Source organism: Xenopus laevis, chromosome 4L (assembly GCF_017654675.1).
Source record: "Xenopus laevis strain J_2021 chromosome 4L, Xenopus_laevis_v10.1, whole genome shotgun sequence".
NCBI classification, from domain to species: domain Eukaryota; kingdom Metazoa; phylum Chordata; class Amphibia; order Anura; family Pipidae; genus Xenopus; species Xenopus laevis.
Window position 1 is genome coordinate 102897755 of NC_054377.1, and position 27670 is coordinate 102925424.

A 27670-nucleotide genomic window follows, 5' to 3' on the forward strand; every position below is an offset into this window, starting at 1 on the left:
CAGAGTTCTGTCCCTACAATACAGAGCAGTATCAAGTAGATTACTAGCCAGCAAAGTTACTATCAACTGTCCCTCAAATCACTAAACAGCTCTCTCCCTACACTAGCTCTTCCAAGCACACACAGGCAGAATGAAAAAACGCTGCAGGGCTTCAGTTTATATATGGAAGGGGAGTGGTCCAGGGGGTGGTCCAGGAGGAAGAGCTTCCTGATTGGCTGCCATGTATCTGCTGCTCTGGGGTGAGAGGGCAAAAATAAGCGCCAGCTAAGGCGAACCCAAATTGGCGAACGTCGCGCGACGTTCGCGAACATTCGGCGGACGCGAACGGTCGATGTTCGCGCGAATTAGTTCGCGGGCGAACAATCCGCGACATCCCTAGTGTTGACCAGCAGCTGCTTTGTTGTGCACATGCAAATTATGGTGGGCTCAATATATCGTTGTGATGTCATGTGGTGTGCGGTAATGTCACAAGCATGCGCATTGTGTGCAATGTTTGTAAACATGTGTGAATTTTGTTGATTATTGGTGAAGTTCTAATTTGACAGGATTGATGATGCTTTTGATGGTGAAAGGACCAATGAAATGAGGCCCCAGCTTGGGAAAAGGTTGCCAAAGTTTAATGTTCTTTGTAGAACGCCAAACAGAATCCCTTATTTGGCCTTCTACAAAGAACATTAAACTTCTGCAACATTCATTGGTCCCTTCGCTATTAAGAGCATCTGGACTCACCAGCCAGCTTGCCTAAAGGGAAGAGAATGCACCTGATTGGTGGGTTCCTTATACTCTGTTTTCTTAGGTAGTTGCTTATCTTCTCAAAATTGTGTCAAACCATCTCAGTACGGCCCATTGTTATTTCCTTAGTTTCTAAAAGCTTGTTAGTGTAAGATTTTAGGGGGAATGTAATTAAAAGTTGAAAGCGTTATTTAAAATGGCATCTTTGCGAATGTTTAGCTGGCCAATATTACATTGCAAATTTTTGCTAAGCAAAGGTTTAGCGTTAACACCTGCTCTGGAGTTTCATTAAATATTTTGTCACTAAAAAGAAATTGTGCTTATGAAATTTAATTACATAAGCTGCGAATATTGGCAAAAGCCATTTGTTCACAAACTTTGTGATGAAATTGAGGTCTTTAATCCGTCAAAAAGGATGCAAACATGGTCGCTAACTTATTACATTCCCAGTAACTTCAGTTAAGCACTTTTAGGGGCACATTTACTATTGGTCAAATATCGAGGGTTAATTAACCTTCGATATTCGAACCTCAAAATAAAATCCTTCGACTTTGAAAATCGCAGTCAATGGATTTACCGCAAGGAAAAATCGTTCAATTAGGATTTTAATCCTTCAATCGAACGATTTTCCTTCGATCAAAAAAAGATAGGAAAGCTTATGGGGACCTTCCCCATAGGCTAACATTGGTGCTCAGTAAGTTTTAGGTGGTGAAGTAGGTAGTCAAAGTTTTTTTTAAAGAGACAGTACTTCGACTATCCAATTGTTCGAATGGTCGAATAGTCGAACGATTTTTAGTTTGAATCATTCGATTTGAAATCAAAAGTCGTAGTCGAAGGTTGAAGTAGCCAATTCGATGGTCGAAGTAGCCAAAAAAAAACTTTAAAATTCGAAGTATTTTTTATTCTAATCCTTCACTCGAGCTTAGTAAATGTGCCCCTAAAACTCCAAAGTTTTAACTATAAAAATAGTTGCTGTGAATAGTTAAAATATAAAAATGAAAGGCAGTAAAGTACAGCTGCAGTTTGATCATGTTCAGTTTATTGTAAATAATTAATATTTATTTACAGTATCATGCCTGGATTATTTTTTCACTGCAGTTAGTAACACACTGTAATACTTATAATAATGCCAGTTTTACAAATGAACAAATTATCAGACTAAGGAATGTTATATTCAGGCTTTCAGAACTTTTATTGGAAGGTGGAACTGTAGTACGAGCAGGTGACGACTGGACTGTAGTGGGCTCAGTTGAGGCCTGGACTGTAGTGGGAGCAGGTGACGACTCGACTGTAGTGGGAGCAGGTGTTGGAGGAATAAGCAGAGCTTGTGCTATATTTGACAGATCTGATTTCTGTGCAATTTTATCAAAAGCAATAAATGCAAAATAAATGATGGTGCCATTTTCTATTGTGATCTCATCTTGAACAAATGTAAACGATTCACTGGATCCAGCTATTTGTGGTATTAGACTGGAAGTATTGACTGTTGTAGAATTATCAAAATTATTTCTGAGTTCACTGGGACTCGTATTCATTCTTAAGTCATATCCGGAAACTGAAATATAAAAATGTCATTTAACCAGCAATTTTAATCAATGAAAGCTTTTGGCTGCTTACAGTTTTTTTTTTTAGTGAGAACATAGCATTAAAGGGATCCTGTCCTCTGAAAACATGTTTTTTTCAAAACGCAACAGTTAATAGTGCTACTCCAGCAGCCTTCTGCACTGAAATCCATTTCTAAAGTCACATGACTTGGGGCAGCTGGGAAATTGACAATATGTCTAGCCCCATGTCAGATTTCAAAACTGAATATAAAAAAATCTGTTTGCTCTTTTGAGAAATGGATTTCAGTGCAGAATTCTGCTGGAGCTATTAACTGTTAAACTAATTTTTTTTCCCATGACTGTATCCCTTTAAATAATAAATTATTCAGGAATGAACTATTACAGAATTATTGAAATTATATTATTGATCAGTCATACACTAAGGGGCAGATACACTAAGGTCGAATTTCGAAGCTATGTGATTTTTTTTAACACTAATAAATTCGAATTTACTCAGAAATGGAATGGGAGGTTATTTATGAAAAAACATGAACTTCTGCTATTCAATCAAATACGTTTTCCTCCAATAATAATAATAGAATTTATTCCAAAAATATAAGAAAAATCACATACCTAATCCTTGGTCCAGGTCATCCCCAGTTGCTGTCCAAGTCAACACAATTGTTTTTCCTTCTATTCTTGCATCCAAGTCAGTTACTTTGTCAGGTTTATAGTCAGGTCTGTCACCTGGCACAATATTATTTACTACAAAAGATCCACCGGAAGCTGTTCTACTGAATTCTCCCAGGTTAAGTTCATCATCATTAATTACTGGCCTTGATGGGTTCAACCCTACATGCCCTAAAAAAAAATTGCAACATTAAAAAATTCCATACATCTTTTTAGCACAAACATTTTTTAACCCTGTTTGATGTTTTTAAATAATAAAAAAGAACTATACAAACTATATAGACTAGTTTAATTATCACATCGGAACCTGAATTTAGTAACTTAAGATGTACAACATCCAACAAAGTGTCACTTTCTGGACGCATTTTTTCCATATATCAGTGCTATTATATTTGCTGTACAGTATGGCATTTGACTACCAAATTTTGGCACCTTTTGAAAAAGTTCTCATTACCATTTTCTACAAAGCCGGGAATATAAAGGGCTCGGCTTCTTGGCAGTGCCAGTCTGCTTTTCATTTTGCTGTTTTCTACTCGCACTTTTAAACTGTATCGACCATTTTCATCAAATTCTGTGAAGTATCTTGAGTAGATTCCATCATTTCTTACTGTATCGGCACCTTGAAACAGACAAGAGAATAACACTTTATCATGTCTGAAAATATAAAATAAAAATACTGTAAAAAGAAATAGTTAAATAGTGAAAAAAGTTTTTAGAGATTATTCCTACTGACTTTTATAGAACGTCTCCAACTTTTATTTGCCAGTTTTTTCTCTGGAAAATTTTCAGTTTTTTTATACATACACCAGTAAGTTTGGAGTAGGAGTGTTAAATAATGATGTGCAAGTCAAAGTCACAAACAATAGTTGCCCAGGTGCTTGATTTATTTTATGCGCGACAATCCAATTGATTTGTAAATCATCATGTCTCTCAAACATGGCAATACCAGATATGTATCGTTTTTTGGAGATCTCAGACTTCCATAGATCAAAAACTCCCCTGAAGCATGTTACTGAATTTTCCGATCATTACCACAGAAATTAGCATACTTTAGACTCCGAATACAAATAATTCTGTAACAATAGGTTTACCCCAGGAAACTTTCTTTTAAAAGTACACATTCTGCTGAATCCAATATGGGCAAGGAAGTCTTTCTACTCCTGCTTACTAAATTTCAAAGCTTTTCTGAAATTACTGTTTTTTTAAAATATTTTTTATTGTGTTTACAGAATAAACAGCTGATTTTGACAAAGGCTGTACAATTAATCACACCTATTCAGCTTTCTGAGCAAAAATCATTGACAGAAAAAAAGATATTGATATTAAACGGTGATGCCATCTATAAATTTTACCAAATTAACTTACTGTTTTTTTATAAAACTTTATCAAAATGTTTAAAAATTAGCTCAAAGCTTTGAGAAAAAGCATTGTAAATATGAATGCCAGGGGTCAACCAAAGAGCTTGATGCCCATTGTGCTTAGGATCACCAACGTATCTGCCATGAATTGCAATTGAAATGGGTCTATTTGGAGGTAGTTCAACCATTGGTCAGAGGAGGCGACTTTAAACCAAAAATGTTACAGAGGGAGGTGAATTGGATTAAGAAATTTAATTCACTGGCCCCAAAAGGTCTAAATGAAGCATGGAGTCTAAAATGTTTCTTATAAGTGGTATAATTCAATTGTATTCTTTCCTCTTTCTTACTGATTTTTTGATACCGGCCCACATATTTTATATTGTTAGCGATCTAGAGCTGGGGTACAGTAAGGTTTAAATTTATTTATAGTACCATATGGTGTAGGCTAATTGAGAAGGTAAAAATTGTTAGGCCATGATACTGTGTTATTAACAGATTTAAGGTATATTGTCCTTTAGAGATACTGTGTTAGAGATGCATGTTTCTATGGATCAAATGGGTCCGGCAGACTCTTTTGAGAGTAGTACCTAGAATCAAGTATGCAGTTTTGTATTTAATTATTGTATTTGGTTTTAAGCAGTGGCATAATTAGATGTTACTGGGCCCCATAGCAAATTAATTTTAGGGCCCCCAGCATATTCAGAGGTTGCCCTGTTTTACCAAAATATATAGAAACTGCTCATTAGTTAGGGACTCATGGGGCCCCATTTAACTCTGGGCCCCCCTGCAGCCACAGGGTCTGCTTCCTCTGTAGTTCCGCCCCTGGTTTTAAGTAACTTTTGGTAACATTGTTTTTAAATGTATGAATGTTTAAGTATTTTCAGGTATGGCACTACTATTTTTATCTAATGATGACATATTTGAGTAGTTTTCTGATAAGATGTATGTGTAAGGAATGATTTCCTCTATGGCGTGTGCGGCGTGAACTTCCGGGTTTTACACCCCGCTGTGATGATGTCATCGTGCCTTGGCTCAAAATTCAAAGGTATTTAAAGGGGCTTTGAATGGAAACTCATTGCCTATTGTTAGGTCTAACTTGATTAGTTCCTGGGTCCTTTTCTTCATGAATCCTATTGTATATTCTGGTTTTGATCCTTGCCTGCCTGTTTGACTATTCTGAACTCTGCAATCCTGAACCTTGCCTGCCTGACTATTCTAATCTTTGCCAATCCTGATCCTAGCCTGCCTGACTATCCTGTGAACTCTGCCTGTACCGACCCGGACTGTCTGACCACGCTATTCCGTTTGATCCATTGATGAGTTGTGTTGCATTCCGTCCTATATCCTTGGTAAACAATCGTGCCCCTTTGCCTGTCCAGAACTCTTGCTTGGCTCCTCTCTTATTAAGACCTGGTGGCATCTGGGTAGCTGAGGGCTCTTCCCAAATCCAAAGGTTGCTGACTCGTGGAAGCAGAGCCGTGACCAGGGAGCCTAGCACTTATGACTGCATATAGTATGACTGCATATAAACTTTGGACTATAAAGAAGATAGAAAGACTTTCTGTAGCACTAATGGACTAATTGAGATTCATTAGTGACAGCACTAAGTGAGCATCACTGTGGGTTTGGTGTTAAAAGGTTTTTGCTTAAAATTGTGATCTACACTTGAAAAAAGATCCATGTGATCTGAAACATGTCGTGATAGAATAAAAGTTTGTTGCAGCAGAGCCTCCGTTTGGAGTGCTCCATCCTACCTTATTGCTAACGTATCTGGCATGTAGAAATGACAAAAAAATTGGTTCATTCCAATTGGATTTTTTTAGAATATATTTTAGATTAAATGTCTGAAAATCATCTCAAAGCTCTTTCCAGCATCTTTTCTCCCACATCATTTGGTACCAAGATAAAACATTCTACATATTAATGTCAGGGCTCCACCAAACTGTTTGATCACCACTTTGCAGAGGATCAAAATATCTGTCATACATATTTCCAGGGCTGCCATCACATACTAAGTATGGCCAGGGGTCTACTGAACAGTTGAATGCCCAATATGCATAGATTTACCAAACTATGTGAGACGCAGAAGCACCCTAATAAAAATGCATATGAACTTTCAATGCTCATACTATGGCTGCTACAAAATAAGCACTTGGTATGTGGTTTATTTGGTATAAGACCCCCTAACAGTACAGAGACCCTAGGAAACTAGTACACATTCTGTCAAATTCAAAATGGGCAAACTGCAAAGCTATGCTTAACATTGTGGTTTTCATAAAACTTTTGAAAATCAACTCAACACATACATTTTACCCTTTATATGCCTCACATATATATCCTAAATAAGCTTTTATTCTTCCACTTAAGACTAGCTCCCACTTAAGTGGTGTAGAGCAATGATTCCATTAACCCCTCAGTCTCAACTGGGCCCTTGCATACATGTGGGAAGGGAGGGTGTTGGTCAACTATACCTCTCAGTTGCACACACAGAATTTCTAGACACCAGGAATTATTGAACTAAAACTGTTAAGTTTAACAGGGACAAACAGTACTCACAGTACACTGCTTCTCTAATTGGTCAAGACACAATCAATTACAGACACTGCCTTGGGTTTGATTTGGCAGGATCCCACTTCACCTCTGTGGCACTCAATAGTGGACCTGGGAGAGATATCTCCAATTGATACTGCTATGTCAATGGTCAGAACTGAGCTTTCTAACTCTAGCCTGTCTGCCTTACACACATAGAGTGTACTATAACAGCAGCTACACTTACCACTATTTATAGACTTCATTCCTGGGGCCCAGTTCCCCAAATTCACCAAGGGCCTAATTCCTTTCAGGCATAGGTCCCAGGCTCCCCAGTGTGGTGTTTATACAAATGGCCTGCGGGTGTCACTGTGGACAGGACTTGTACTGCGTATACACAAGACTTTCTGTACAGCTAGTGTTAGAGTTTAAGATAACTGTTGTGTAATGGCTGCATGAGAGCCTGCTAATAAAGCACTAGTATACTCTACTCATTCTCGGCTACCCAAAACATAACACCCAGCAACCTTTCACTCCCTCCTGTAGTGGAATCTCAAAGAAAAATACACATGCAATAGGTTTTGAGAGTTACATTACCTGCTCCATTGTCCCAGAGTTCTAAAGTGACTGATTTTCCTTTCACTGACTCAATAATGGCTGTTACATTGGCATTTACCACAGGCAATAGTCCTTGATTTACTGATGCATAGACAACCATTGGCTCAGGGAAACGATTGTTGTCCCGATTCATATGAGCATTCACTGTAATCGGAGGTACATTTTCATCTGCTGCCATAGATGTCACCACAATGCCTATGGCTTGACTTGCTGTATGAGTATTGCACAGATTGTATTGCCAAGCTCCTCTCTGGTAGAGCAACAGTGAAGGAAAAGAGAAAATACATGATCCTAGAAAGCTCATGAAATCATATGCATGAAGCATCCAATCTATAACATCGACAATGCATGGCAGTTAGTTGCATTCATTGTGGTTCTATTTATTAATTTCTTATCAATTACATATTAATTTGTCTTTCATACACACTGCCACAATTATTGTGTAAGAACTAACAGGTGACAAATCTGCTCCAGGTCCAGTAACCCATAATAACCAATCAGATGTTTGCTTTCTAACAGCAAACCACCAAAAATGCTACAGGACCTGCTGATTTGTTGTTATGCATGACTTGACCAGGAGCAACATTTGTGCTTGCCATTATATCCCTCCCAAACTGAGTATTTTTATAAAAACAACTGACCATATCATTGGACAGTTCCCAGTTTCAGTCTTCTCCCTATCTAGAAGAGCCTACTGAGGCAAAGTAGGTGTTAAGAGACAAGAAGGTCCAAGCATTGCAGCATTTCCAAATAAAAAACTATGCAATTTAGGCATGGCCAACCTACAACCTCCAAAATTGTTTTAACAAAGCAGCATCTCCTGATCAACTCCTTTGAAATACTGGTACTTGTAGTCCAACAATAACTGAAGTCTTACTGTCTTACTGTGTATATTAAATATCTTATAAGAACATAATGTTTTATCAACCTCATGGAGTACTGTGATCCTAGGTGCCCAGGATTGAGCAAAACACAACCACACTGTATCAGTATGGAATGCTTCCATGTTCATGTGCTTTCATTGCCTCTAGTAACTACAATACTAAACCAGCAATGGATGGCTGTCGTTTTAGTAACCAGAAGGCTAAGTACTGGCCATGACATTAATGCATGCAGTATAGACAAATAAGGGTTCTTGTGCAGGGGCACAGAATTGACCCTCAACCATATTAATTGACAAGGGCCAGATTTACAATCTAATACCTGTAATATCCCCAGTCCTGTGCTGTCCAGAACAGGATAATGCACAGAGTGAAAATACCATAATTATAACATGCACACTCCCCGGCACCCAAAGAAAATCTGGGGATAGAGCTAGAAGTACACTAATCTCCAGGTTAAGAAATTATAGGTTTAAAGTTTGGGAATTCACTCAGATGGTAGCCTAAGCCTTAGCATTAACTTCTCACAGCAGAAATGCACTGCTATCCAGGCAACCTTAACAGAAATCAATATGTTATGTATAGTACCGTATATACTCGTGTATAAGCCGACCCGCGTATAAGCCGAGGTACCTAATTTTACCTAGGAAAACTGGGAACCTGTATTGACTCGTGTATAAGCCTATACTACACTTTTGCCTGCACAGCTACATTTTACTAAAAGCTGCTCCCCCCTCCCCCTGCAAAAAAAGTAGCCACACTGTCTTCTCAGTGCTGAGCTCAGCCTCAGCTCTTTCTTCCTAGTGTCAAAAGCACTGCTCTGCAGCAGAACAGCTTCCTTCCCCTCTCTCTCTCCTACACCCCTCTGTGAGCCTGTGTGAGCGCAGAAGAAGTCAGAGAAGAGAAGGTTTACCATGTGGTCGTGGTGGGTGGCAGCAGATTGCAGCAGGCAGTCTCTCCCTCTCTCAGAGTCTCCCCACACAAAGCAGGCACATAGTTGGAGTCCGACTCCAGCCAGCAAAGCCACGGGGGAAGGGGCGTGCATAATTGTCCCGACGTCCACACTCTGTCTCTCCCCACTCAGTCACTAAACTTTATTGTCACTACGAGCAGCACAAACTGACACTGGAGGCAGGACGGAAATCTGATGGAGTGCGGAGAGCTCGGCTGTTATTGTGACAGGCAGGTATGTGAGGCAATAGATCAACTTCCACTCACCAACCCTCCGCCTCCTCCAGATCTCCGTCCCTCCCGGCAATCAGCGCCCCCCAACCCCTGTCTCTGATGTGTGGGGAGAGAGCAGGAAGTACCCGAACTCAAAACCCGGAAGTAGCAAGATGCCGCTGCCCATGCCGGATCCAACAACAAGAACAGCCGGCACGGGTCTGCGGGACATCTTTGCTACTATGCGCAGGCACAGGAAATAGTGACTGTCCCGCGGGACAGTTGGGAGGTATGGCGCGGCTTGTCTGATACTGGGCACTGGGAACGAGCACGCAGCAGCAGGGGAGAGACTCGCGTATAAGCCGAGGTAGACTTTTTCAGCACATTTTCAGTGCTGAAAAACTCGGCTTATACGCGAGTATATACGGGTATGTTAGATTTCAACAGTCTCCAAGTAGGGAAGAAGCACACCAGCTCAGTCAGGCAATGCCTTTAACACATTTATTTGCAGAAGTATTAGAAGGCATTGCCTGGCTGAGCTGGTGTGCTTCTTCCCTACTTGAAACCTGTTACTGTGTTGGGCTTGGAAGCAGCCTGGGATATGGACGCACCCAGCAACAAGAAGTAAGTGGTGTGCTGCAAATCAAGAGGTGTAGATTTCAACAGTCACCTACAAGTTAAAAATAAACACCACTGAAATGCCCCTTCACCCACAATTAAAAAAATCATGGCCCATTCCTGTTTCAGAGGTCCACCACCGCATTACAATTTTACAATTTTTTCTGTTCTTATAACGTACTGTCTGATATTGAAGATTATATACATGTTACGCTTTTTGTGTTTGGGGAAGGTCGATAAAAGTGTGTAGACCAGCTTTACTGTTGCAATAAAGTTTTTGTTTTGCTGTATATGTATCATTGCACTTTTGTGCAAATAACAACATAACAAAAAGAAAAGAAAAGCAAAGAGGGAAGGGGCGAGCTGGGCTGCCTAGGGTGCCCGGCCTGCCTGGCCCACCTCTGATCCACTTTACCACAGCCTTGTCACAGGAGTATAGCCAAACTCTCTCTACCTTCAAAGCCATTACCTCACACACACTGGTTCCTGGTTCCTACCCCAAGTGGTGATATCTCCCCCACACCAGCACTGATAATTACCTGTAGATTGCTCCATCTGTAATTCTCCTAACATGTTGAGTCTCACAGAGCATTCTGGGAGATATGTACCTTCCCTCTATAGTTCTTCCAGACAAAGTGCCACACAAATAATTGGTTGAAATCAGAGAAATAAAGGCCTCCCATTTTAATCCAGTCACTCCAAATGCACAATAAAATGTATCTCTAAAATGCAGTGTATGTGTTACCTCAGCTGTTCCTGGGATTTCAAGTCGTAGTAGATCTTGAAGTTTTGTCGGGGGTAAAATGCTTAGATGTGTATACGATTGCATTTGGGTTTATTAAAAAGATTAACGGTTCTAAGGTTTCCCACGTGATAAGAAAGAACGTTCCATTCCCCACTGTCTTGTCAATAAAGACAGTGCCACTTGAGCAATCACTTGGTTGAAGAACTGAGCCAGAGCTCTCCAGCTGGAAATAAAATAAAACGTTATTGTTCATATTGTATTTATTGGAAAACATTAACATTCATTATTCCAGTTTCATTTTAGGTTCACAATTTTTTTGTAAAGACCTTAATAATATTTCTGTAATACATCACCTGAATAGCCTGCTGGGCAGTTGCCCCATCTCCAGCTGTCAGGCTGATAAAAGCATCAATTAATCCTTGAGCATCTACTTTATCTATTGCTAGAAAGCGTAATCCTCCTGTGGGGGAGACAAATCAAAATCAAAATGTACATGTTGCCCCATGTTTTATTTTAAACTGCTCTTGTACGGATACTCATGTTTAGTGAACATTTTTGTTGACTTTGTCTGACATTCTCACTTCTCAACCTGTGATGCCTGCCCTGATTCGGATTCATCTGACTACACTATAAGCCTCATCCTGTGTACTTCTCCATTGTTTGGCATCACCAGCTACTTCCTATATACTTCCTGGTAAGTCTGAATTACTATGCACATATATACCTACAAAAATTAAACTCATATTGACTAAATGATACTTAAAGGGATCCTGTCATTGGAAAACATGTTTTTTTTCAAAACGCACCAGTTAATAGTGCTGCTCCAGCAGAATTCTGCACTGAAATCCATTTCTCAAAAGAGCAAACAGATTTTTTATATTCAATTTTGAAATATGACATGGGGCTAGACATTTTGTCAATTTCCCAGCTGCCCCTGGTCATGTGACTTGTGCCTGCACTTTAGGAGAGAAATGCTTTCTGGCAGGCTGCTGTTTTTCCTTCTCAATGTAACTGAATGTGTCTCAGTGGGACATGGGTTTTTACTTTTGAGTGCTGTTCTTAGATCTACCAGGCAGCTGTTATCTTGTGTTAGGGAGCTGTTATCTGGTTACCTTCCCATTGTTCTTTTGTTTGGCTGCTGGGAGGGAAAAGGGAGGGGGGTGATATCACTCCAACTTGCAGTACAGCAGTAAAGAGTGATTGAAGTTTGTCAGAGCACAAGTCACATGACTTGGGGCAGCTGGGAAATTGACAATATGTCTAGCGGCCCATGTCAGATTTCAAAAATGAATATAAAAAAAATCTGTTTGCTCTTTTGAGAAATGGATTTCAGCGCAGAATTCTGCTGGAGCAGCACTATTAACTGATTAATTTTGAAAAAAAATGTTTTTTCCCATGACAGTATCCCTTTGAGGTAGCTTTTATTATGCTGAATAAGAACCTATGAAAATAATTTGAACTTTATTTTTTATATTTCACGGTTTTCAAATCGTTTGTGCAAACTGAATGTCTATATTTAGGGGCCTATTTATCATGTTGTTTAAAACATTGGAGAAAAGCATCACCGGTGATGTTGCCCATAGCAACCAATCTGCAATTAGATTTCAGCTGTCACCTACAAGAAACCATAGCAAAGATCTGATTGGTTGCTTTGGGCAACAACAAATATAATCACTGGTTGCCACTAAGTGCAACTGAGCCTGCCAGTTACAGATTTTCCCTCCCACCCTTCCCATGATTGTTTTTTTCAGATATATTGCTTTTGAGTAATTGTTTTTTCAAAGTTGTATTTTTTCTCTTTACTGTCCCAGCTTTATTTGGTGGATTTTGCACACAGACTAGCATGTGAGAAAAGTTGGTGGGATTTGCAGCCAAGGACCTGTTGCTGATGGCTTGGGCCCTATTCATTGCAGAGACCCTTGGGGTTGGGTGTAATTCACGCCTGTAGTCTCTATGGCTGCAGCAAGGGCAACGCTGTATGGGGGATATAATGTGTTTGAATAATTTAATAAAGCTGTGGCCAATATTTGCATCCAATCTAAAGGTTGTTATGTCTTTATTACATGAAAGGGGTCACAGCTTTACTCATCTCATTTGGTCCTTTAGCTGCTATGTGTCTTCTGTGCTGTTACTCCAAGGCAGTATTAAAATGTCATTTCATGAAAGCTTCATATCTTTATTTATATAGGTTATAAAGCCAAAATGCAATTGTGTCTACTAAAGGAATATACTGTATCATTCTAAGTGATTAATACTTCCAAGCTGCTCTGCCATGTAAACAGAAGAGTTATTGACCTACATTAGTAAGAGGACTATATACATGTGCTACTGTATTGTATCGTAAAAACAAAAGTAAAGAAAAAATAATGAATGTATATTACAATCTTCTTATACTGTTTAGAATTATGTGATACAGTCCTTTCATGTTACAAGTTACATTTTTACCTGTCATATCTACAATTTGTTCAAGTTCTGCATTTGGACCCAGAGCAATGACATGAATGATCGCTCCACTATCAGTTATATCCTTAAAGCACAAAGATGTGTCATCGTTATCTTCTCCATCTGTTAGGAGGACTAGTTCAGTGCTGTAAGATGATCCATCATATTGTTTGTTTACCTATATGGGGAAAAAATGTTAGACAAATATATAATTTGTACATTTTTTCATTCAAGAACAATGATTAATAATACTGCAAACTGATGCATAACGTATATTTAAATTTTACTTATTGGCATCAGAAAAAGGCACTTTCAAAGAGCGCTACTAGAAAATGCCAGGTGAATATGGCCTAACCAGAGTCCCTGTGGGTAATTTGCGTGAGTGAGTGAATGTATTTAGCAATTGTCCATGTGTAGTTATGGGCTTGTGCTACTGGGGCAACCTTCTATTCAGTTATTTTACTGTATTATTCTGCAGCAAAGGCTCTAAATATTTTCATGTATACATTTTCTTAATTCATACAGCATTGTAATTGTGGCTATTACTGTAACCTATAAATATTGGTAATTTTTGGTATATCCATCTTCTCATTGGGATATCTCAACCAGACCAATAATCATTTTGCCACTTCAAAAATATTACTGCATTCTTACATAAAAGACCATACATAATAATCCATCATTTAGATTTTTTTCTATAAAAAAGAGAAATGACCTTGATGCCCTCCCTAATTCCCAGGCAAATGTTTGTTCCACCAGCAGCAGTTGTTGGAAGGAGAAGCTTTAGTTTATTCCGCTGAGTGTCATCAATTACTTGTACCAATTTGGAAAGGACAGATGTAGAGGTTGAGAAGGTGACAATCCCAACATGAGAGCCCTCTTCAACAATCTGCATAAGAAACACTTCTGCTGCCTGGTACAGTCGCCCAATTCGATTATCCTACAGGTACAGGGTTGGTAAAAATATTTGTCATTTTTAAGAATATCCATGAAATACTGTACAGATTGTTTCTTATTGTAAATAAGAAAAACATTGGTTCATAACATACAAACTACATAGAGGTTTTGCAGGTTTAGCAGTTATACAAAGTGGTGCAAAAACATTGCAGACCATCTGAATGTTGTGCATTGTCAAATGCACAAAAATTCATATTTAGTTTGATGTAGCCCTTAGTTTAGTTATACTGCAGCCCCATTTATCTAATCAAAACAATTCAAAATCCATTGTAGCCGAAGTGTATCAAATTCAATAAGATGCTTTTGTGTTGTGAAATGGTTGCAAGTATGCAGAACTACAAACTGTGTGATCTTGTCCCTTTTACGTTATGTGCAAGGAAAGGCAGATATTTATACTTATCCACTTTATATTTTCTTTTTACAAGTCAAATTCTAGTGGAAGATGTTGGGGTGCAATCACTCCAATTGTCTGTAGATATATGTATTCGCCCATGTTTTTGTTCTAACGAGCAAGATATCTATCATCTACCATACCATGGGCTACCACCCATTGGGCTGCGACTATTAACTGGAAATAAAGTTAGAGGAAAACCTACACTGGCCATACTTCCAGACACATCAAGCACCAGAGTCACAACTCTATCAGAACCCTGCAGCAGCGAGAAGGTGGGAACTGGAAGATCAAAATCGGCATTTGGAGGAGTGGACTTTATGTCCGTGGAGTTCATAATGACGTCCCATGTGCTACGGGAGTTACAAATCCGGTTCTGCAATGTTGGAGCCTCAGTGTTATGGTCCTTCTCACAAAAGTCAGTAATCTGAAAACAGCAAAATCAAATATTTCAGTACATTTTAAATACAAAAATGACATTAAGACATTAAAAAACAAAACAAATGTGCTGTTTTTTTCCAATGAGGAGAATAAAGGATGTGGATAGGGAGTAGAAAATGGGCACTTTCATAAGTAATGTTAAACTTATTCTGTAGTAGGTATTAGAGTGGTAGCTGTATAGATTAAAATAATGCTGCTGAAAAGGAGGAAATTGGAAACAATCCCCTGGAAAATATGAACTAACTGTAAAAATTATAAGACAGAGATGACACTATGGGCATATTTTCATTGGCACTTTAAGATCATTAATGCTAAAAAGGAGAAAATTTTAAATAATCCCCTGGAAATGAGAATTGTAAATCTATAAAGACAGAGATGATACTGTGGCCATACATACATTTGTTTAAAATATACAATTTTCATTGACAATTTAAGGCCAATTTACACTGCGTAAATTCTTGTGTGTTTAGAATGATTTTTTTAATGAGTATGTAGGTATGTGTAAAATTAGACATAAAAATAGTTGTTTAAAGGTGAAACCCCTGTGTAAATACCAGGGTTGTTTGCAGTGCCTTTTACAAAGCATTTTATATCACATTTTCCCTCCATAAAAACGGTGACACTTCACTGCCTTAACTTGTTCCACTAACTTCAATGGACTATGCCAGGTCAAGAGTTGTCTAAATAAAGTCCACACCTTTATAGCTACATAGATTATTAACTAGAAGTGGATCGTATCGACCATAAATATGGCACTGTGAATAAGTGATATATTTATTGCTACATTTTGCATTCAACAGGAAGTACTGGAAAATCCAGAATTTGGAGCATCTTTGATAAAACCATATTGTGAAACATTATTTAGGTGCATTTCAGTTTAATTTTCCATCTTCAAGTTGGTAAAAGATTTTATTACCATTTCTCCAACGGAGATGTCCTAAAATTCAGGTTAAAGCGGATCTATCGCATGAAAGGACAATTTAATATGAGCTTCATCTAACTGAAATAAGAAACATTTTACATACTGTATAATCAATGAAACATTATGTACGGTTTATGAAATCATCCTCTCGGCAATCTGTCTCTCTTTATTATCTCTTCATACAGGAGGCGGAGTCAGATTTTTAATTTCAGTTAGATGAAGCTCATATTAAATTTTCCTTTTATGCAATAGATCCGCTTTAAACTGAATTTTAGGACATCTCTGTTTGTCTAGAATGATCCCCAACCAGTAGCTCGTGAGCAACAAGTTGCTCTCCAACTCCTTGGATGTTGCTCCCAGTGGCCTCAAAGCAGGAGTTTATTTTTGAATTCTAGACTTGAAGGGAAGTTTTGGTTGTATAAAAACCAGGTGCACTGCCAAACAGAGCCTTGAGTTAGATTGAAAATCCACATAGGGGCTACTAAATGGCCAAACACAGTACTTATTTGGCACCCCAAGAACATTTTTCATGCTAGTGTTGCTCTCTAACTCCTTTTAATTCTGAATGTTGCTCATGGCTTCAAATGGTTGGGGATCCCTGCTAGATGATGTAATAGAATTTACTCTTTCAAAATAACCTCTGATGGAAATCCTGTTAAAATCCTGGAAATCCTATATGCAGGATGTGTGCCAAAGTCATATATTTTGTTAGCTTTTGCTTGTGCTGGAGTGGGTTATAGAGTGAGCTTTAATGCATCTGCTAGGAATGGGAGCCCCCCTAAAAGACGTAGTAGATCGACCTGTCAATCAGAATTTAACTCTGACTTCTGCATGAAGAGAGCATGCAGAATGACAGGTTGCGGAAGATAATGAGGAGTAACTTGATTATTTAATACATGGCACAGAACTTTTAATTGATTATATTTGGAAAGTTTCAATGAAATGAAGCTTATATTAAATGTTCTATGGTGACATCACTGTCACACTCACAGACTACTCACAGAAGGCAATGCCTGTAAATACATGATAGATGCTTTGGCAGCCTGGTTTCTTTCAGGTACAAAGACACAGCCATCTTCATAAAGGCCTGTTTGTGGGTCACGGATGCAGTTGCAGGTTTTTCCTTGACATTGTTTTACGTAGGTACCAGTGATATCAGCAGAACATCTGCCAAGGGAAAGGAAATATTTGTTCCAAGCAATTTATATATTAAGAGTTCAGAAAGGGTTCTAAAAAATGAAGCATGGTTTCAGGTAGATTAGACTGACTAATTATGCAAGCTGGAGAGATTTTTTGCATGGTATTTCAAAAGCTCAGAAATGCTTATTCTTTCTTGATGAACCTCCTAGTTGGATAAAGATGATGATTCCATAACTATACTCATACATGAGATTTCTTTCTCCCTGTCAAGCTTCAATCTTTTGCTCCAATAATACATACCTAACTTAGAGTGATATAGAGCAAGGTGCAAACTCTTACAAAATGCTCTCTATCTTTCTTTAGTCAGTCCCTGGACCAACATTGTACTGAGTTAAAAAGCAGATCGATTTTCTACTAAAGTAGTAACAAGTAGTATATCAGCAAGATTAATGTGTTGGTAAAGCCTTTGAGAAAAGTTGAAGAAAAAAGTCTTTACATCTATGGATACTCTGCTATGAGAAGCAACATTTTCATAGGTATTAATTAAAGTATGTCAGACATTCGCAGGCAATAACAAAACAATGTACCGTATATACTCGAGTATAAGCCGATCCGAGTATAAGCCGAGGTACCTAATTTTACCTACGAAAACTGGGAAAACTTATTGACTCTAGTATAAGCCTAGACACAACTACAGCCCTGTCTCCCAGCAGAGCACCTTCCGCCAAAGAGACTCCCCCAGCGATCGACCGGACTTCTTTGCAAAGTTGATGGTGACAGAGAATTGTGCAGAGAGTGCTGTGTGTCATAAAACCATCACTGATCTTTCGTATAACCAACAGATGGCGCTGTGTGATATTGCCATCACTGTTAATCCTTTATTCAACCAACAGATGGCGCTGTGTGATATTGCAGTTACTGTTATTCTTTGATATAACCAACAGATGGCGCTGTGTGATATTGCAGTCACTGTTATTCTTTGATACAACCAACAGATGGTGCTGTGTGATATTGCAGTTACTGTTATTCTTTGATATAACCAACAGATGGCGCTGTGTGATATTGCAGTCACTGTTATTCTTTGATATAACCAACAGATGGTGCTGTGTGATATTGCAGTCACTGTTATTCTTTGATACAACCAACAGATGGCGCTGTGTGATATTGCAGTCACTGTTATTCTTTGATACAACCAACAGATGGCGCTGTGTGATATTGCAGTCACTGTTATTCTTTGATATAACCAACAGATGGCGCTGTGTGATATTGCAGTCACTGTTATTCTTTGATACAACCAACAGATGGCGCTGTGTGATATTGCAGTTACTGTTATTCTTTGATATAACCAACAGATGGCGCTGTGTGATATTGCAGTCACTGTTATTCTTTGATATAACCAACAGAGGGCGCACTGTTATTCTTTCATAAAACCAACAGAGGGCATTGTGGGATATTGCAGTCTCTCCCCAAGTGAACTGTTGGTATAGGAATGATTAAAAGTGACTGCAATCTCGGCTACTGCCTGCTGACCCGAGTATAAGCCGAGGTAGACTTTTTCAGCACATTTTGGATGCTGAAAAACTCGGCTTATACTCGGCTTATATATAGTCTAATGTCTGCAGCCTGTTATAGGGCCATGGTACATCCAGTGTCATAATTGCCACTATTTGTGGTGCTGATCAATTGCTGTAGATCTCCCCCCCCTCACCCTATTTAATTACTCTGTCCCTACTTAGAACAGTGTAATCATTGAAATTCACAGGCCACCAGTGATACCAATTATATAATCATTTTCAGTACTGTAGCAGAGTGACGTGCTCCTGACTGACCAGCTGGGTCTGATTAGCCTCAGGTGGCTAATCAGTATGGCCCTTATTCACGGGCGTTTGAAGCTGCGCTCCCCTGAGTTCCATTTTTATGCGGTCAGCCGCAGGGGAGCGCAGGAGTAAACGCGCTGAATTATTTTCAGTGCAGCTGTACTCACACAGACGCATGTAAGCACAGAACGCAGGTGGGGATGCAGCATGTTGCATTTTACCTGCGTTCAGTGCTCCCCTGCGGCTGAACGCATAAAACTGGAACTCAGGGGATCGCAGCTTCAAACGCCCGTGAGTAAGGGCCCTAAAACCCAGGTTGATCAGTCTCTCATAATCTCTGACTGGGAGAGACAAATAGAGAGTGTCTGGGATCTTGACACAAAGGATACTATGGGCCTGTGCACACACAGTCACTGTGTGGAAGGTCTGTAATTACACTTTTGTTATTATTGAACTAGTACTGCTGCCAAAAGCTATTTTTTTGCTGTTTGTAAAGAAAACTGCCTTTATTTTGTGCCTGTTGCTGTCAGCTGAATACAAGTCATTTTTCTTTAAATGAAAACTATATCCCCAAAATTAATACTTGAGCAACAGATAGTTTATATCAAATTAAGTGGCATATTAAAGAATCTTACCAGACTGGTCTATATATTTAAGTAAATATTTCCCTTTTACATCTCTTGCCTTGAGCCACCATTTTGTGATGGTCTGTGTGCTGCCTCAGAGATCACCTGACCAGAAATACTACAACTCTAACTGTAACAGGAAGAAGTGTGGAAGCAAAAGACAGAACTCTGTTAATTGGCTCATGTGACCTAACATTTATAGCTTGATTGGTATGTTTGTGTGCACAGTGAATCATAGGATCCCAGGGGGCGGCCCTTATTTTTGAAAATGGAAGTTTTCTATTTATGATTACCCAATGGCATATACTACTAAAAAAGTATATTATTATGAAAATGTTTTATTTACATGAAGCAGGGTTTTACACATGAGCTGTTTTATGCAATATATATTTATAGAGACCTACATTGTTTGGGGGGTATAGTTTTGCTTTAAGAGACTTTTGCTGCCCTGACGCTTACTCTGTGGAAACCTGTCATATGTACAGTACATACAATAAGCTCCAGCGCTCCCAGTTTACAAACACCATGCAGAGTGGAGGTTACTACTTTAACCTCTGATATTTACACTCAGTCAAAACTTAGATCTAAGGTTACTGTTAGACAGTTTCTTTAAACCTAAAGACTATAGAGTGATTGTGCTGGTCTCATCATATTTGATGCACAAACCAACTGCTCAGGCTTAAAGGGATACTGTCATGGGAAAAAAAGTTTTTTTCAAAATGAATCAGTTAATAGTGCTGCTCCAGCAGAATTCTGCACTGAAATCCATTTCTCAAAAGAGCAAACAGATTTTTTTATATTCAATTTTGAAATCTGACATGGGGCTAGACATTTTGTCAATTTCCCAGTTGCCCCAAGTCATGTGACTTGTGCTCTGATAAACTTCAATCACTCTTTACTGCTGTACTGCAAGTTAGAGTGATATCACCCCCTCCCTTTTCCCTCCCAGCAGCCAAACAAAAGAACAATGGAAGGTAACCAGATAGCAGCTCCCTAACACAAGATAACAGCTGCCTGGTAGATCTAAGTACAACACTCAATAGTAAAAACCCATGTCTCACTGAGACACATTCAGTTACATTGAGAAGGAAAAACAGCAGCCTGCCAGAAAGCATTTCTCTCCTAAAGTGCAGGCACAAGTCACATGACCAGGGGCAGCTGGGAAATTAAATTAAAATGGCAACTATTCAAACATATATGGGATACACTTCTCAACCAATATTGAAAGAAAAAGCTTATTACTATGCAAACTTAAATATAACCTACCAGATGCCATGTTTGACTCTTTCAGGACAAAACATTTATAGGGTTTATGTCCACAAGTACAACAAGCAAAGTGCAATTTTGAGCACAATCATCAAGTATTTAATTTCTGCTCCACAATTCAAGTATTATATTTAAAAAATTAAACATAAATATCAATATAATATAATGTATATAATGTAGCACTTACTTGCTTACTTATATGGCATTCTGTGACTTTACGCTACAGTAACACAGACTTAATGCAATGACTTGCCATAGTGCCATATTATTATTGCAATTTACAAGAAACAACATAATGTACTAAATATAAAAATATATGATATAAAAATACCTTGTTGCTTCTATATTCTTATCGGCAGTAATATAAAAAGGTTTTTCATAGTTGTATTCATCATAGACGCCCCATCGTAGATGAGCCCATTCGTGTACAAACACTCTCCCTGAAAATACATAAATTGCTGAATTGTGACTATTTCAAAAGTTTCATGGTTTCATGAATTTAGCTTTGAAGAAAACAGTCTGTTCCTCCTGTGCATAGGAGAATGTTTTCTAAGCAACAAACAGCTCCTGACCTGCTGCACATTATACATGCTAATATCAGTGGTAGGGAAATGACAGGAATCTTTTGGTACAGCTTTGAGAATTAACTTTTTGGCTTGGGGGTTATTTACCTCATATGAACTCACAGCTCAAATTTTTTCAGATTTAAAAAAAAACTCAAATCAGTAAATTTGAGGTGAAAACTTTTTTTGCAGGAAAAAACTAGAATCCCTTGTATTGATTTAGTTTTCGAATGAAACTTACCGAAAAAAAATCGAACATCATGAAGGCTATTAACATCTTCAAATGATTCAAGGGACCTCTGCCATTGACTTCTACATGTCTTTGACAGGTTTATTATTGGATTCAAGGTATTTTCAGCTTCAGGTTATAATAAATCTCAAAAAATTCAAGGTTTTTTTTTTTTTTGAAAACTTTAAGTTTTTTTAAACCCAGAATTTTTTTTTGTATTTTATAACCCAAAAATTCAGTTTTGCCTGTAAAATACCCTTGAAAACTTGACTTTTTTGAGTTAAATACAACTCGACCTTTAATAAATCTGCCCCATATTATTAACCCAATATTTAAGGTTGGCTAGTAAAGCTACAAAACATTTTGGGGGGTTAATTATAAAGGTTAAAATTTTTTTACATTTTTCAAGGTTTATTATACCCTGGAAATAGGGGTATAGAACAATACACCATCTAAAACCTGTTGAGGTCATGTAGGAGTTAATGACAGAGGGTCCTTGAACCATTTGAAGATGTTAATAGCCTTCATGGTGTTTGAGTTTTTTTCGGATGGCTTTGCCCAAAAACTCAATCAATTCGAGTGATTTAAAGGAACAGTAACACCAAAAAAAATGGCTATATGGCACAGGTTAACTAATGGATAACAGATAACACCGTTAGGCAGACAGAGCTTATTTGCTATCTGCTGTGTAACCTAAGCCTTTTCTCCTTTGAATGGCTGCCCCCATTGCTACACAGCAGCCTATTTATATAAACTATAGTAGTGTTTCTTAAGCAAACACACCAGTTTTACCAGGGCAACACTGCATTATATTTTTATTACTTTAAAACACTTTTATTTTTTGACGTTACTGTTCCTTAGGGTTTTTTGCCAAAAACTCGATCTATTAAAATTTTCGGGTTTCGCAACTCGAACTCGCTGAATCGAGTTTTTTCCATTTCGATTCATTCTAGGTATAAAAAAAACTCGGAAATTCGACCTTTCATAAATAATCAACATCAATGCTGTGAAACGTGATTATTTATAATAGCACATGATTATGCTAGTAAATGTCAAATGTCAATAGATGCCTATATCCAGTTGGAAAGCCTTGTTCCAAGGCATATTAGGAAAGCCTAATTGCATACCCTATGGCTGCCCACTCAAACTCAAATGGGGCATCAAGCCAAGTGGACACAATCACATGGTACCATATAAGCCTACCAGAGGTAGCTGGAAACTACAGCTTAACCTAAAGCCACAGCATTTGTTTAGTTAACATTACTGTGACTTCCAACCAACAGCTTGTAATGGATAAGTTGGTGGAAAGAAGAAATTCTTTCAGAGTATTAAAGGCAACCTTGCAGGCTCAATACAATTGGTTGGTATAGGATCTACATCCAATCTGCATAATCTGACTAAATCTCTAGTGACATACATTATTACAGTGATGCGCAATATGTTGCTGCTCTAAAAATATATGTAAATAATAATTATTGAACAATTAAATGAGAAAATTACGAAATATATATAAATAACATTTAAGGTAAACTATCATTTTATTTCTGGATGAATACCATTATTTTCCTTTTTATGTGGGCCTGGGTCCCCTTGTATGGGAATGGTAAGGTGATATTCAGTTAGGGTCAGATAGATAGAAGGCTTTTTAGATCTTGGAAATTCTCATGAAAACCCTTGTTTGATTTTATTTTATTATTTTTTTTATTTTTTACTCTTTTGGTTCCTTTTCATTATTTAAAGTTCTGTTCATTGACAATAGTGCAATATATATTTTTTTGCCATTATGATCAAAAAATAAATAAATAAATAAATAAAAAACCATGCTCACCAGTCTCTCTAGATCTCTGACTGACATAACTTGATGTATTAAAGTCAATGCACACACGCGGTTACCTGTTCAGAGGTATGTTAAATTGCTGGTGAACTGGTATTGCTGCTGAAAGCTATTTCTGCTCGTCGAAATTTATTATAAAAATAGAATTTTTAATACTTGGACGAATTTAAACAACCCAAAAACTCTAATAGAAATTGATTCAAATTCGATCAAACTCGATTCAAGGTTTTTCTCCGAAAAAAACTCGATTGTCAGAAAGGCGGCAAACATCTCCAAATTGATACCTGGACCTCTCCCATTGACTTAAACAGTAATTCAGCAGGTTTTAAGTGTCAAATAGTCAAATTTGAAATTCTTAAAGGGCCAGAGTATGATAAATCTTGAAAATCGAATCTAAATTGAATTTTTTTTAAAAAAACTCGAATCGAGTTTGGATAATGCCATAGTTGAATTTGACAGTTTTGACCATAAAAAAAATTAGAATATCCGAATTCAAATTTTCAATTTGTCCCTTAATAAATCTGCCCCCTACTCTGTGGGAACTTGCCATACAGAGCAATCTGAAACTGACTATTTAATGTATATGAAATGTAGAGGAGTGGTGAGTCTTTCAGGAATCAATGGGCACAGTGCTCAATGTAGTACAGCCAGTTAATCTCAAGGCTTCAGGATGTCGTAAATGTTATTGTATTTACATCTGCAAAGAGCCTATTTTATTTGAAATCCATTTTTCGATTCTTTGGGTTGCTCTATGAGGCTTCCTCCATATATATAAGGGAAAAAAATAGTCAGTTTTAAGATTAATTGGTCATCATTTACAATTAGCAAAATACCATCAATTTGTAGATATAAATCTTCCATCAGGTTTTCTCAGACTATTAATAACCACTTATTTGTTTTACCTCGAGGTCCATAAACAGAAACCAGCTTATCATCCAGCAAGAAGTCCGGTGTCATATGAATGTATTTTCCTGGTTCCCCACAACCACCATACTGCAAGGTATATGGGTCATCTCCAAACTTGAGATGGGGGCTGGCAATGATCACATCTGCCTGTCGAGAAAGAAAGTATATTGGTATTAGGTGTGGCATATTTAAATAATAATGCTATTACTCTGCCTTATTTGCTGTTTAAGAAAGAAAATATATAAACAAATAGTTACTAAATAGGATTACAATGTGTATAATCTGTTAAAACAAAATTCAAATCCAAATCCAAATACGTCTTATTTCTTATCTGTTTCTATTTACTACAGTGCTCCTGTCCACGGAGCTCACAGGGGCCATCTTCTCTGAAGCGGTCTTCTTCCTGCTTTTTTGGCGCATGCGCAGTAGGAGCATTTACCGGTACCGATCTACTGCGCATACGCCAAAAGTCACGAAGTTTTCCGATTTCACTTCGTGACATTAGGCGCATGCGCAGTAGATCGGTACCGGTAAATGCTCCTACTGCGCATGCGCCAGAAGATGCCGATCAAAGCAGGAAGAAGAACGCTTGGGAGAAGATGGCGCCTGTGAGCTGCGTGTACAGGACTTGCGCAGAGGGGGTGAGTAACAAGTTAGTGGCATTTGCCCGGGCGGGACAGGTAGGCCAGGGTGGAGGAGGGAGGGGGGGCAACACAGGGGAGGGGGGAGGGTTTTTGTGCCCAGGGGTTTTCGTTCTCCTTTAAAGAACCGCCACAAGTCTCTGCTCTCCATTTCAGAGCATAGATACTTACAAACTTGCCCACAAATACATCTCTGCATGTATTAAGTCTTCCTGAGGGGTAGAAGAGATTACAGTGATCCCCCGGTGATCAGTAGCTTGTGAGCAACATGTTGCTCCCCAACCCCTTGGATGTTGCTCTCAGTGTCCCCAAAGCAGGGGCTTATTTTTGAATTCCAGGCTTAGAGGCACGTTTAATTGCATAAAAAAAAAGTATAGTGCCAAGTTGAGCCTCCTGTAGGCTGAAAGTCCACATAGGGGCTACCAAATAGCCAATCACAGTCCTTATTTGGCACTCCAAGGACTTTTTCTTGCTCGTGTTGCTCCCCAACTCTTTTTACATTTGAATGTGGCTCACTGGTAAAAAAGTTTGGGGACCCCTGGATTAGACACTTAGGTATACCAGCTCCCATTCCCTACCTGCCACTTATGTGTCATTGAGATGCAGAGGGTCATCAGACCATATAGCAGGTGGTAAGGACAGGGCTGGCCTACTTTCACCCAAGCTACACTATGCAGAACACAGATGTCACAGGGCAGAAGTGTTCTGTGCTTGATCGCTGGGTCAATGTAAATGACCCCTCTTAAAGTGATACTGACACTAAAAATTTTCTTTTCAAAATATTAATCTACATTAAAAGTTGCCTATAGGTCATGTTGATAATTTTTTAACTGATTGTTCTGCTTTTATAAGTAATTATTACTTGAAGTTCCTAAACCTGACTGTTTTGCCAAAATGACTGTGTCCCTTCTTAACCTGTCAGTTAGAGTTTCTAATGCTAACGGACTCCTGCTGCACAAATATGGCAGCCCCCTCATAGAGGAACATGGGGGGTAAGAAAGGTAATGTAAAAGCATCAGGCAAATACTTTTATGGCAAAATTATTAATAGCATTCAAAAACAATGTTATAAAAAAAAGATTATTTTCTGGTGTCAGTATTTCTTTAAGTAGGACCTAAAACTTCTGCCTGCTAAAGACACTAGGAATTATTTACTATTACCCTGGGCAAAAGTGCAAGCATACTAAGGGGTGCAAGAGGGTACTCCTTAGTGCAGATGAATGGAGCAATGTTTCGGGGGAATGAATGTGCTGCCAGAGAATAAATTTGCTGCAAAGTGAACATGGCAGCATTAGGAGGCACAGGCCAGTCCTCTCCATGTCTCCTGTTTTCATGGGGGTAGCCGCATGTCTCCGTGCTCTGAGAAAAAGCAATATGTGCAAAAAATGGCAATTGTGCCTATTTACTGGCACTTGCACACTGCCCTCCTTGCTGTAAATGACCCCTGATGTCTTACATCACATACATCAATGGGTAATTTTCACAAACTGTTAAAACCTGTAATTGTTCATATTAAAATAAATGTTTTGTTTTCTGTATAATCATTTAAATGACCTTATAATCTTTTCCCCCTTTTGTTTTGTGATACACAGGATCACTTGTGGAGGAGGAATGTAAAGTGCACAACAATACATATCACTTATGCTTTGCGTTCTTAGTTAAGCAAAGGAATTAAAGAGAACAAATTTCTAGTAGATGCTTGCTTTTTAGTGGATTCATTCTAAGTCACTTAGGCAAACATAGGCATGTCCACCTTCTGCAGGATAGAATATGATATGATAACATGATGTGAGTGTCATTTTATACTATAATTCTATTTAATTCGATTTGTTTTTCTTTTATTTACCATGCAACTTACCTTATTATAGGTTTCTGTTCTTGCCTTTGTATAGTTCTTGTTTGACCAAGTCATAGGAATTAAGATTTTTACACTTCTTATATAGACTCTGTTCCTTGTAGCATTGAATAAATACGGTGTAGCCTCTTTTATCATATTCTAGCAAGGAACAGAAAAAGAAAGAAATGAAAAGAAAGAAAGAAAGAAAGAAAGAAAGAAAGAAAGAAAGAAAGAAAGAAAGAAAGAAAGAAAGAAAGAAAGAAAGAAAGAAAGAAAGAAGAGAAAAATACAATTATTGCTCAAAAATATTGGTTTCTAACACTGAATTGAACTAAAAATCTTGTTTATATTATGCTTGATTAGAGCATAGGTTTCCAAACATGGCACTGGACCTCTGGGAGAGTTTGAGCTACAGCTTATCCTTCTATAGAACATATTTAAAAGTAAACAAAAAATATAGAAAACAAATAGTAAAATAAAGTATGGTAACCAAGGACCCATGCACAAATAATATACATTGAATGCTGTTGTTTGGTTTAAAATAAAACAAAAAACAAATATAATACATTTTTTGTAGACTTTACCTGAATATTTTCAATAATTTTGATATTCTCTCGCAGTCCTGGATTAATTGCAATAACAATGTCTTCATAGCCACCATTCTCAAGTTTGATTGAAGTGGCGGATGCACAGAACAGATGCCATGTTAAAACTAATGTAAAGAGAATAGAGAAAGACATTCTCTACCTAATAAACACCCTGTGTTAATCTACCTGATGA

At 38.1% G+C, this 27670-nt stretch overlaps 1 protein-coding gene across 1 annotated transcript; it reads right to left on the reverse strand.

The window, feature by feature from the left end:
• Positions 1–1749: 1749 nt before the first annotated feature.
• On the reverse strand, positions 1750–27669 carry clca1.3.L (chloride channel accessory 1 gene 3 L homeolog). The gene is given in 15 exon segments (NM_001280616.1): positions 1750–2287; positions 2910–3137; positions 3421–3585; positions 7451–7721; positions 10880–10905; positions 10907–11102; positions 11233–11339; positions 13325–13499; positions 14037–14261; positions 14875–15096; positions 17034–17199; positions 21213–21321; positions 24410–24560; positions 26912–27049; positions 27475–27669. Coding segments are annotated over 15 exon segments (2772 nt in total). The 5' UTR covers positions 27631–27669; the 3' UTR covers positions 1750–1850.
• Between the last annotated feature and the right edge of the window lies 1 nt (position 27670).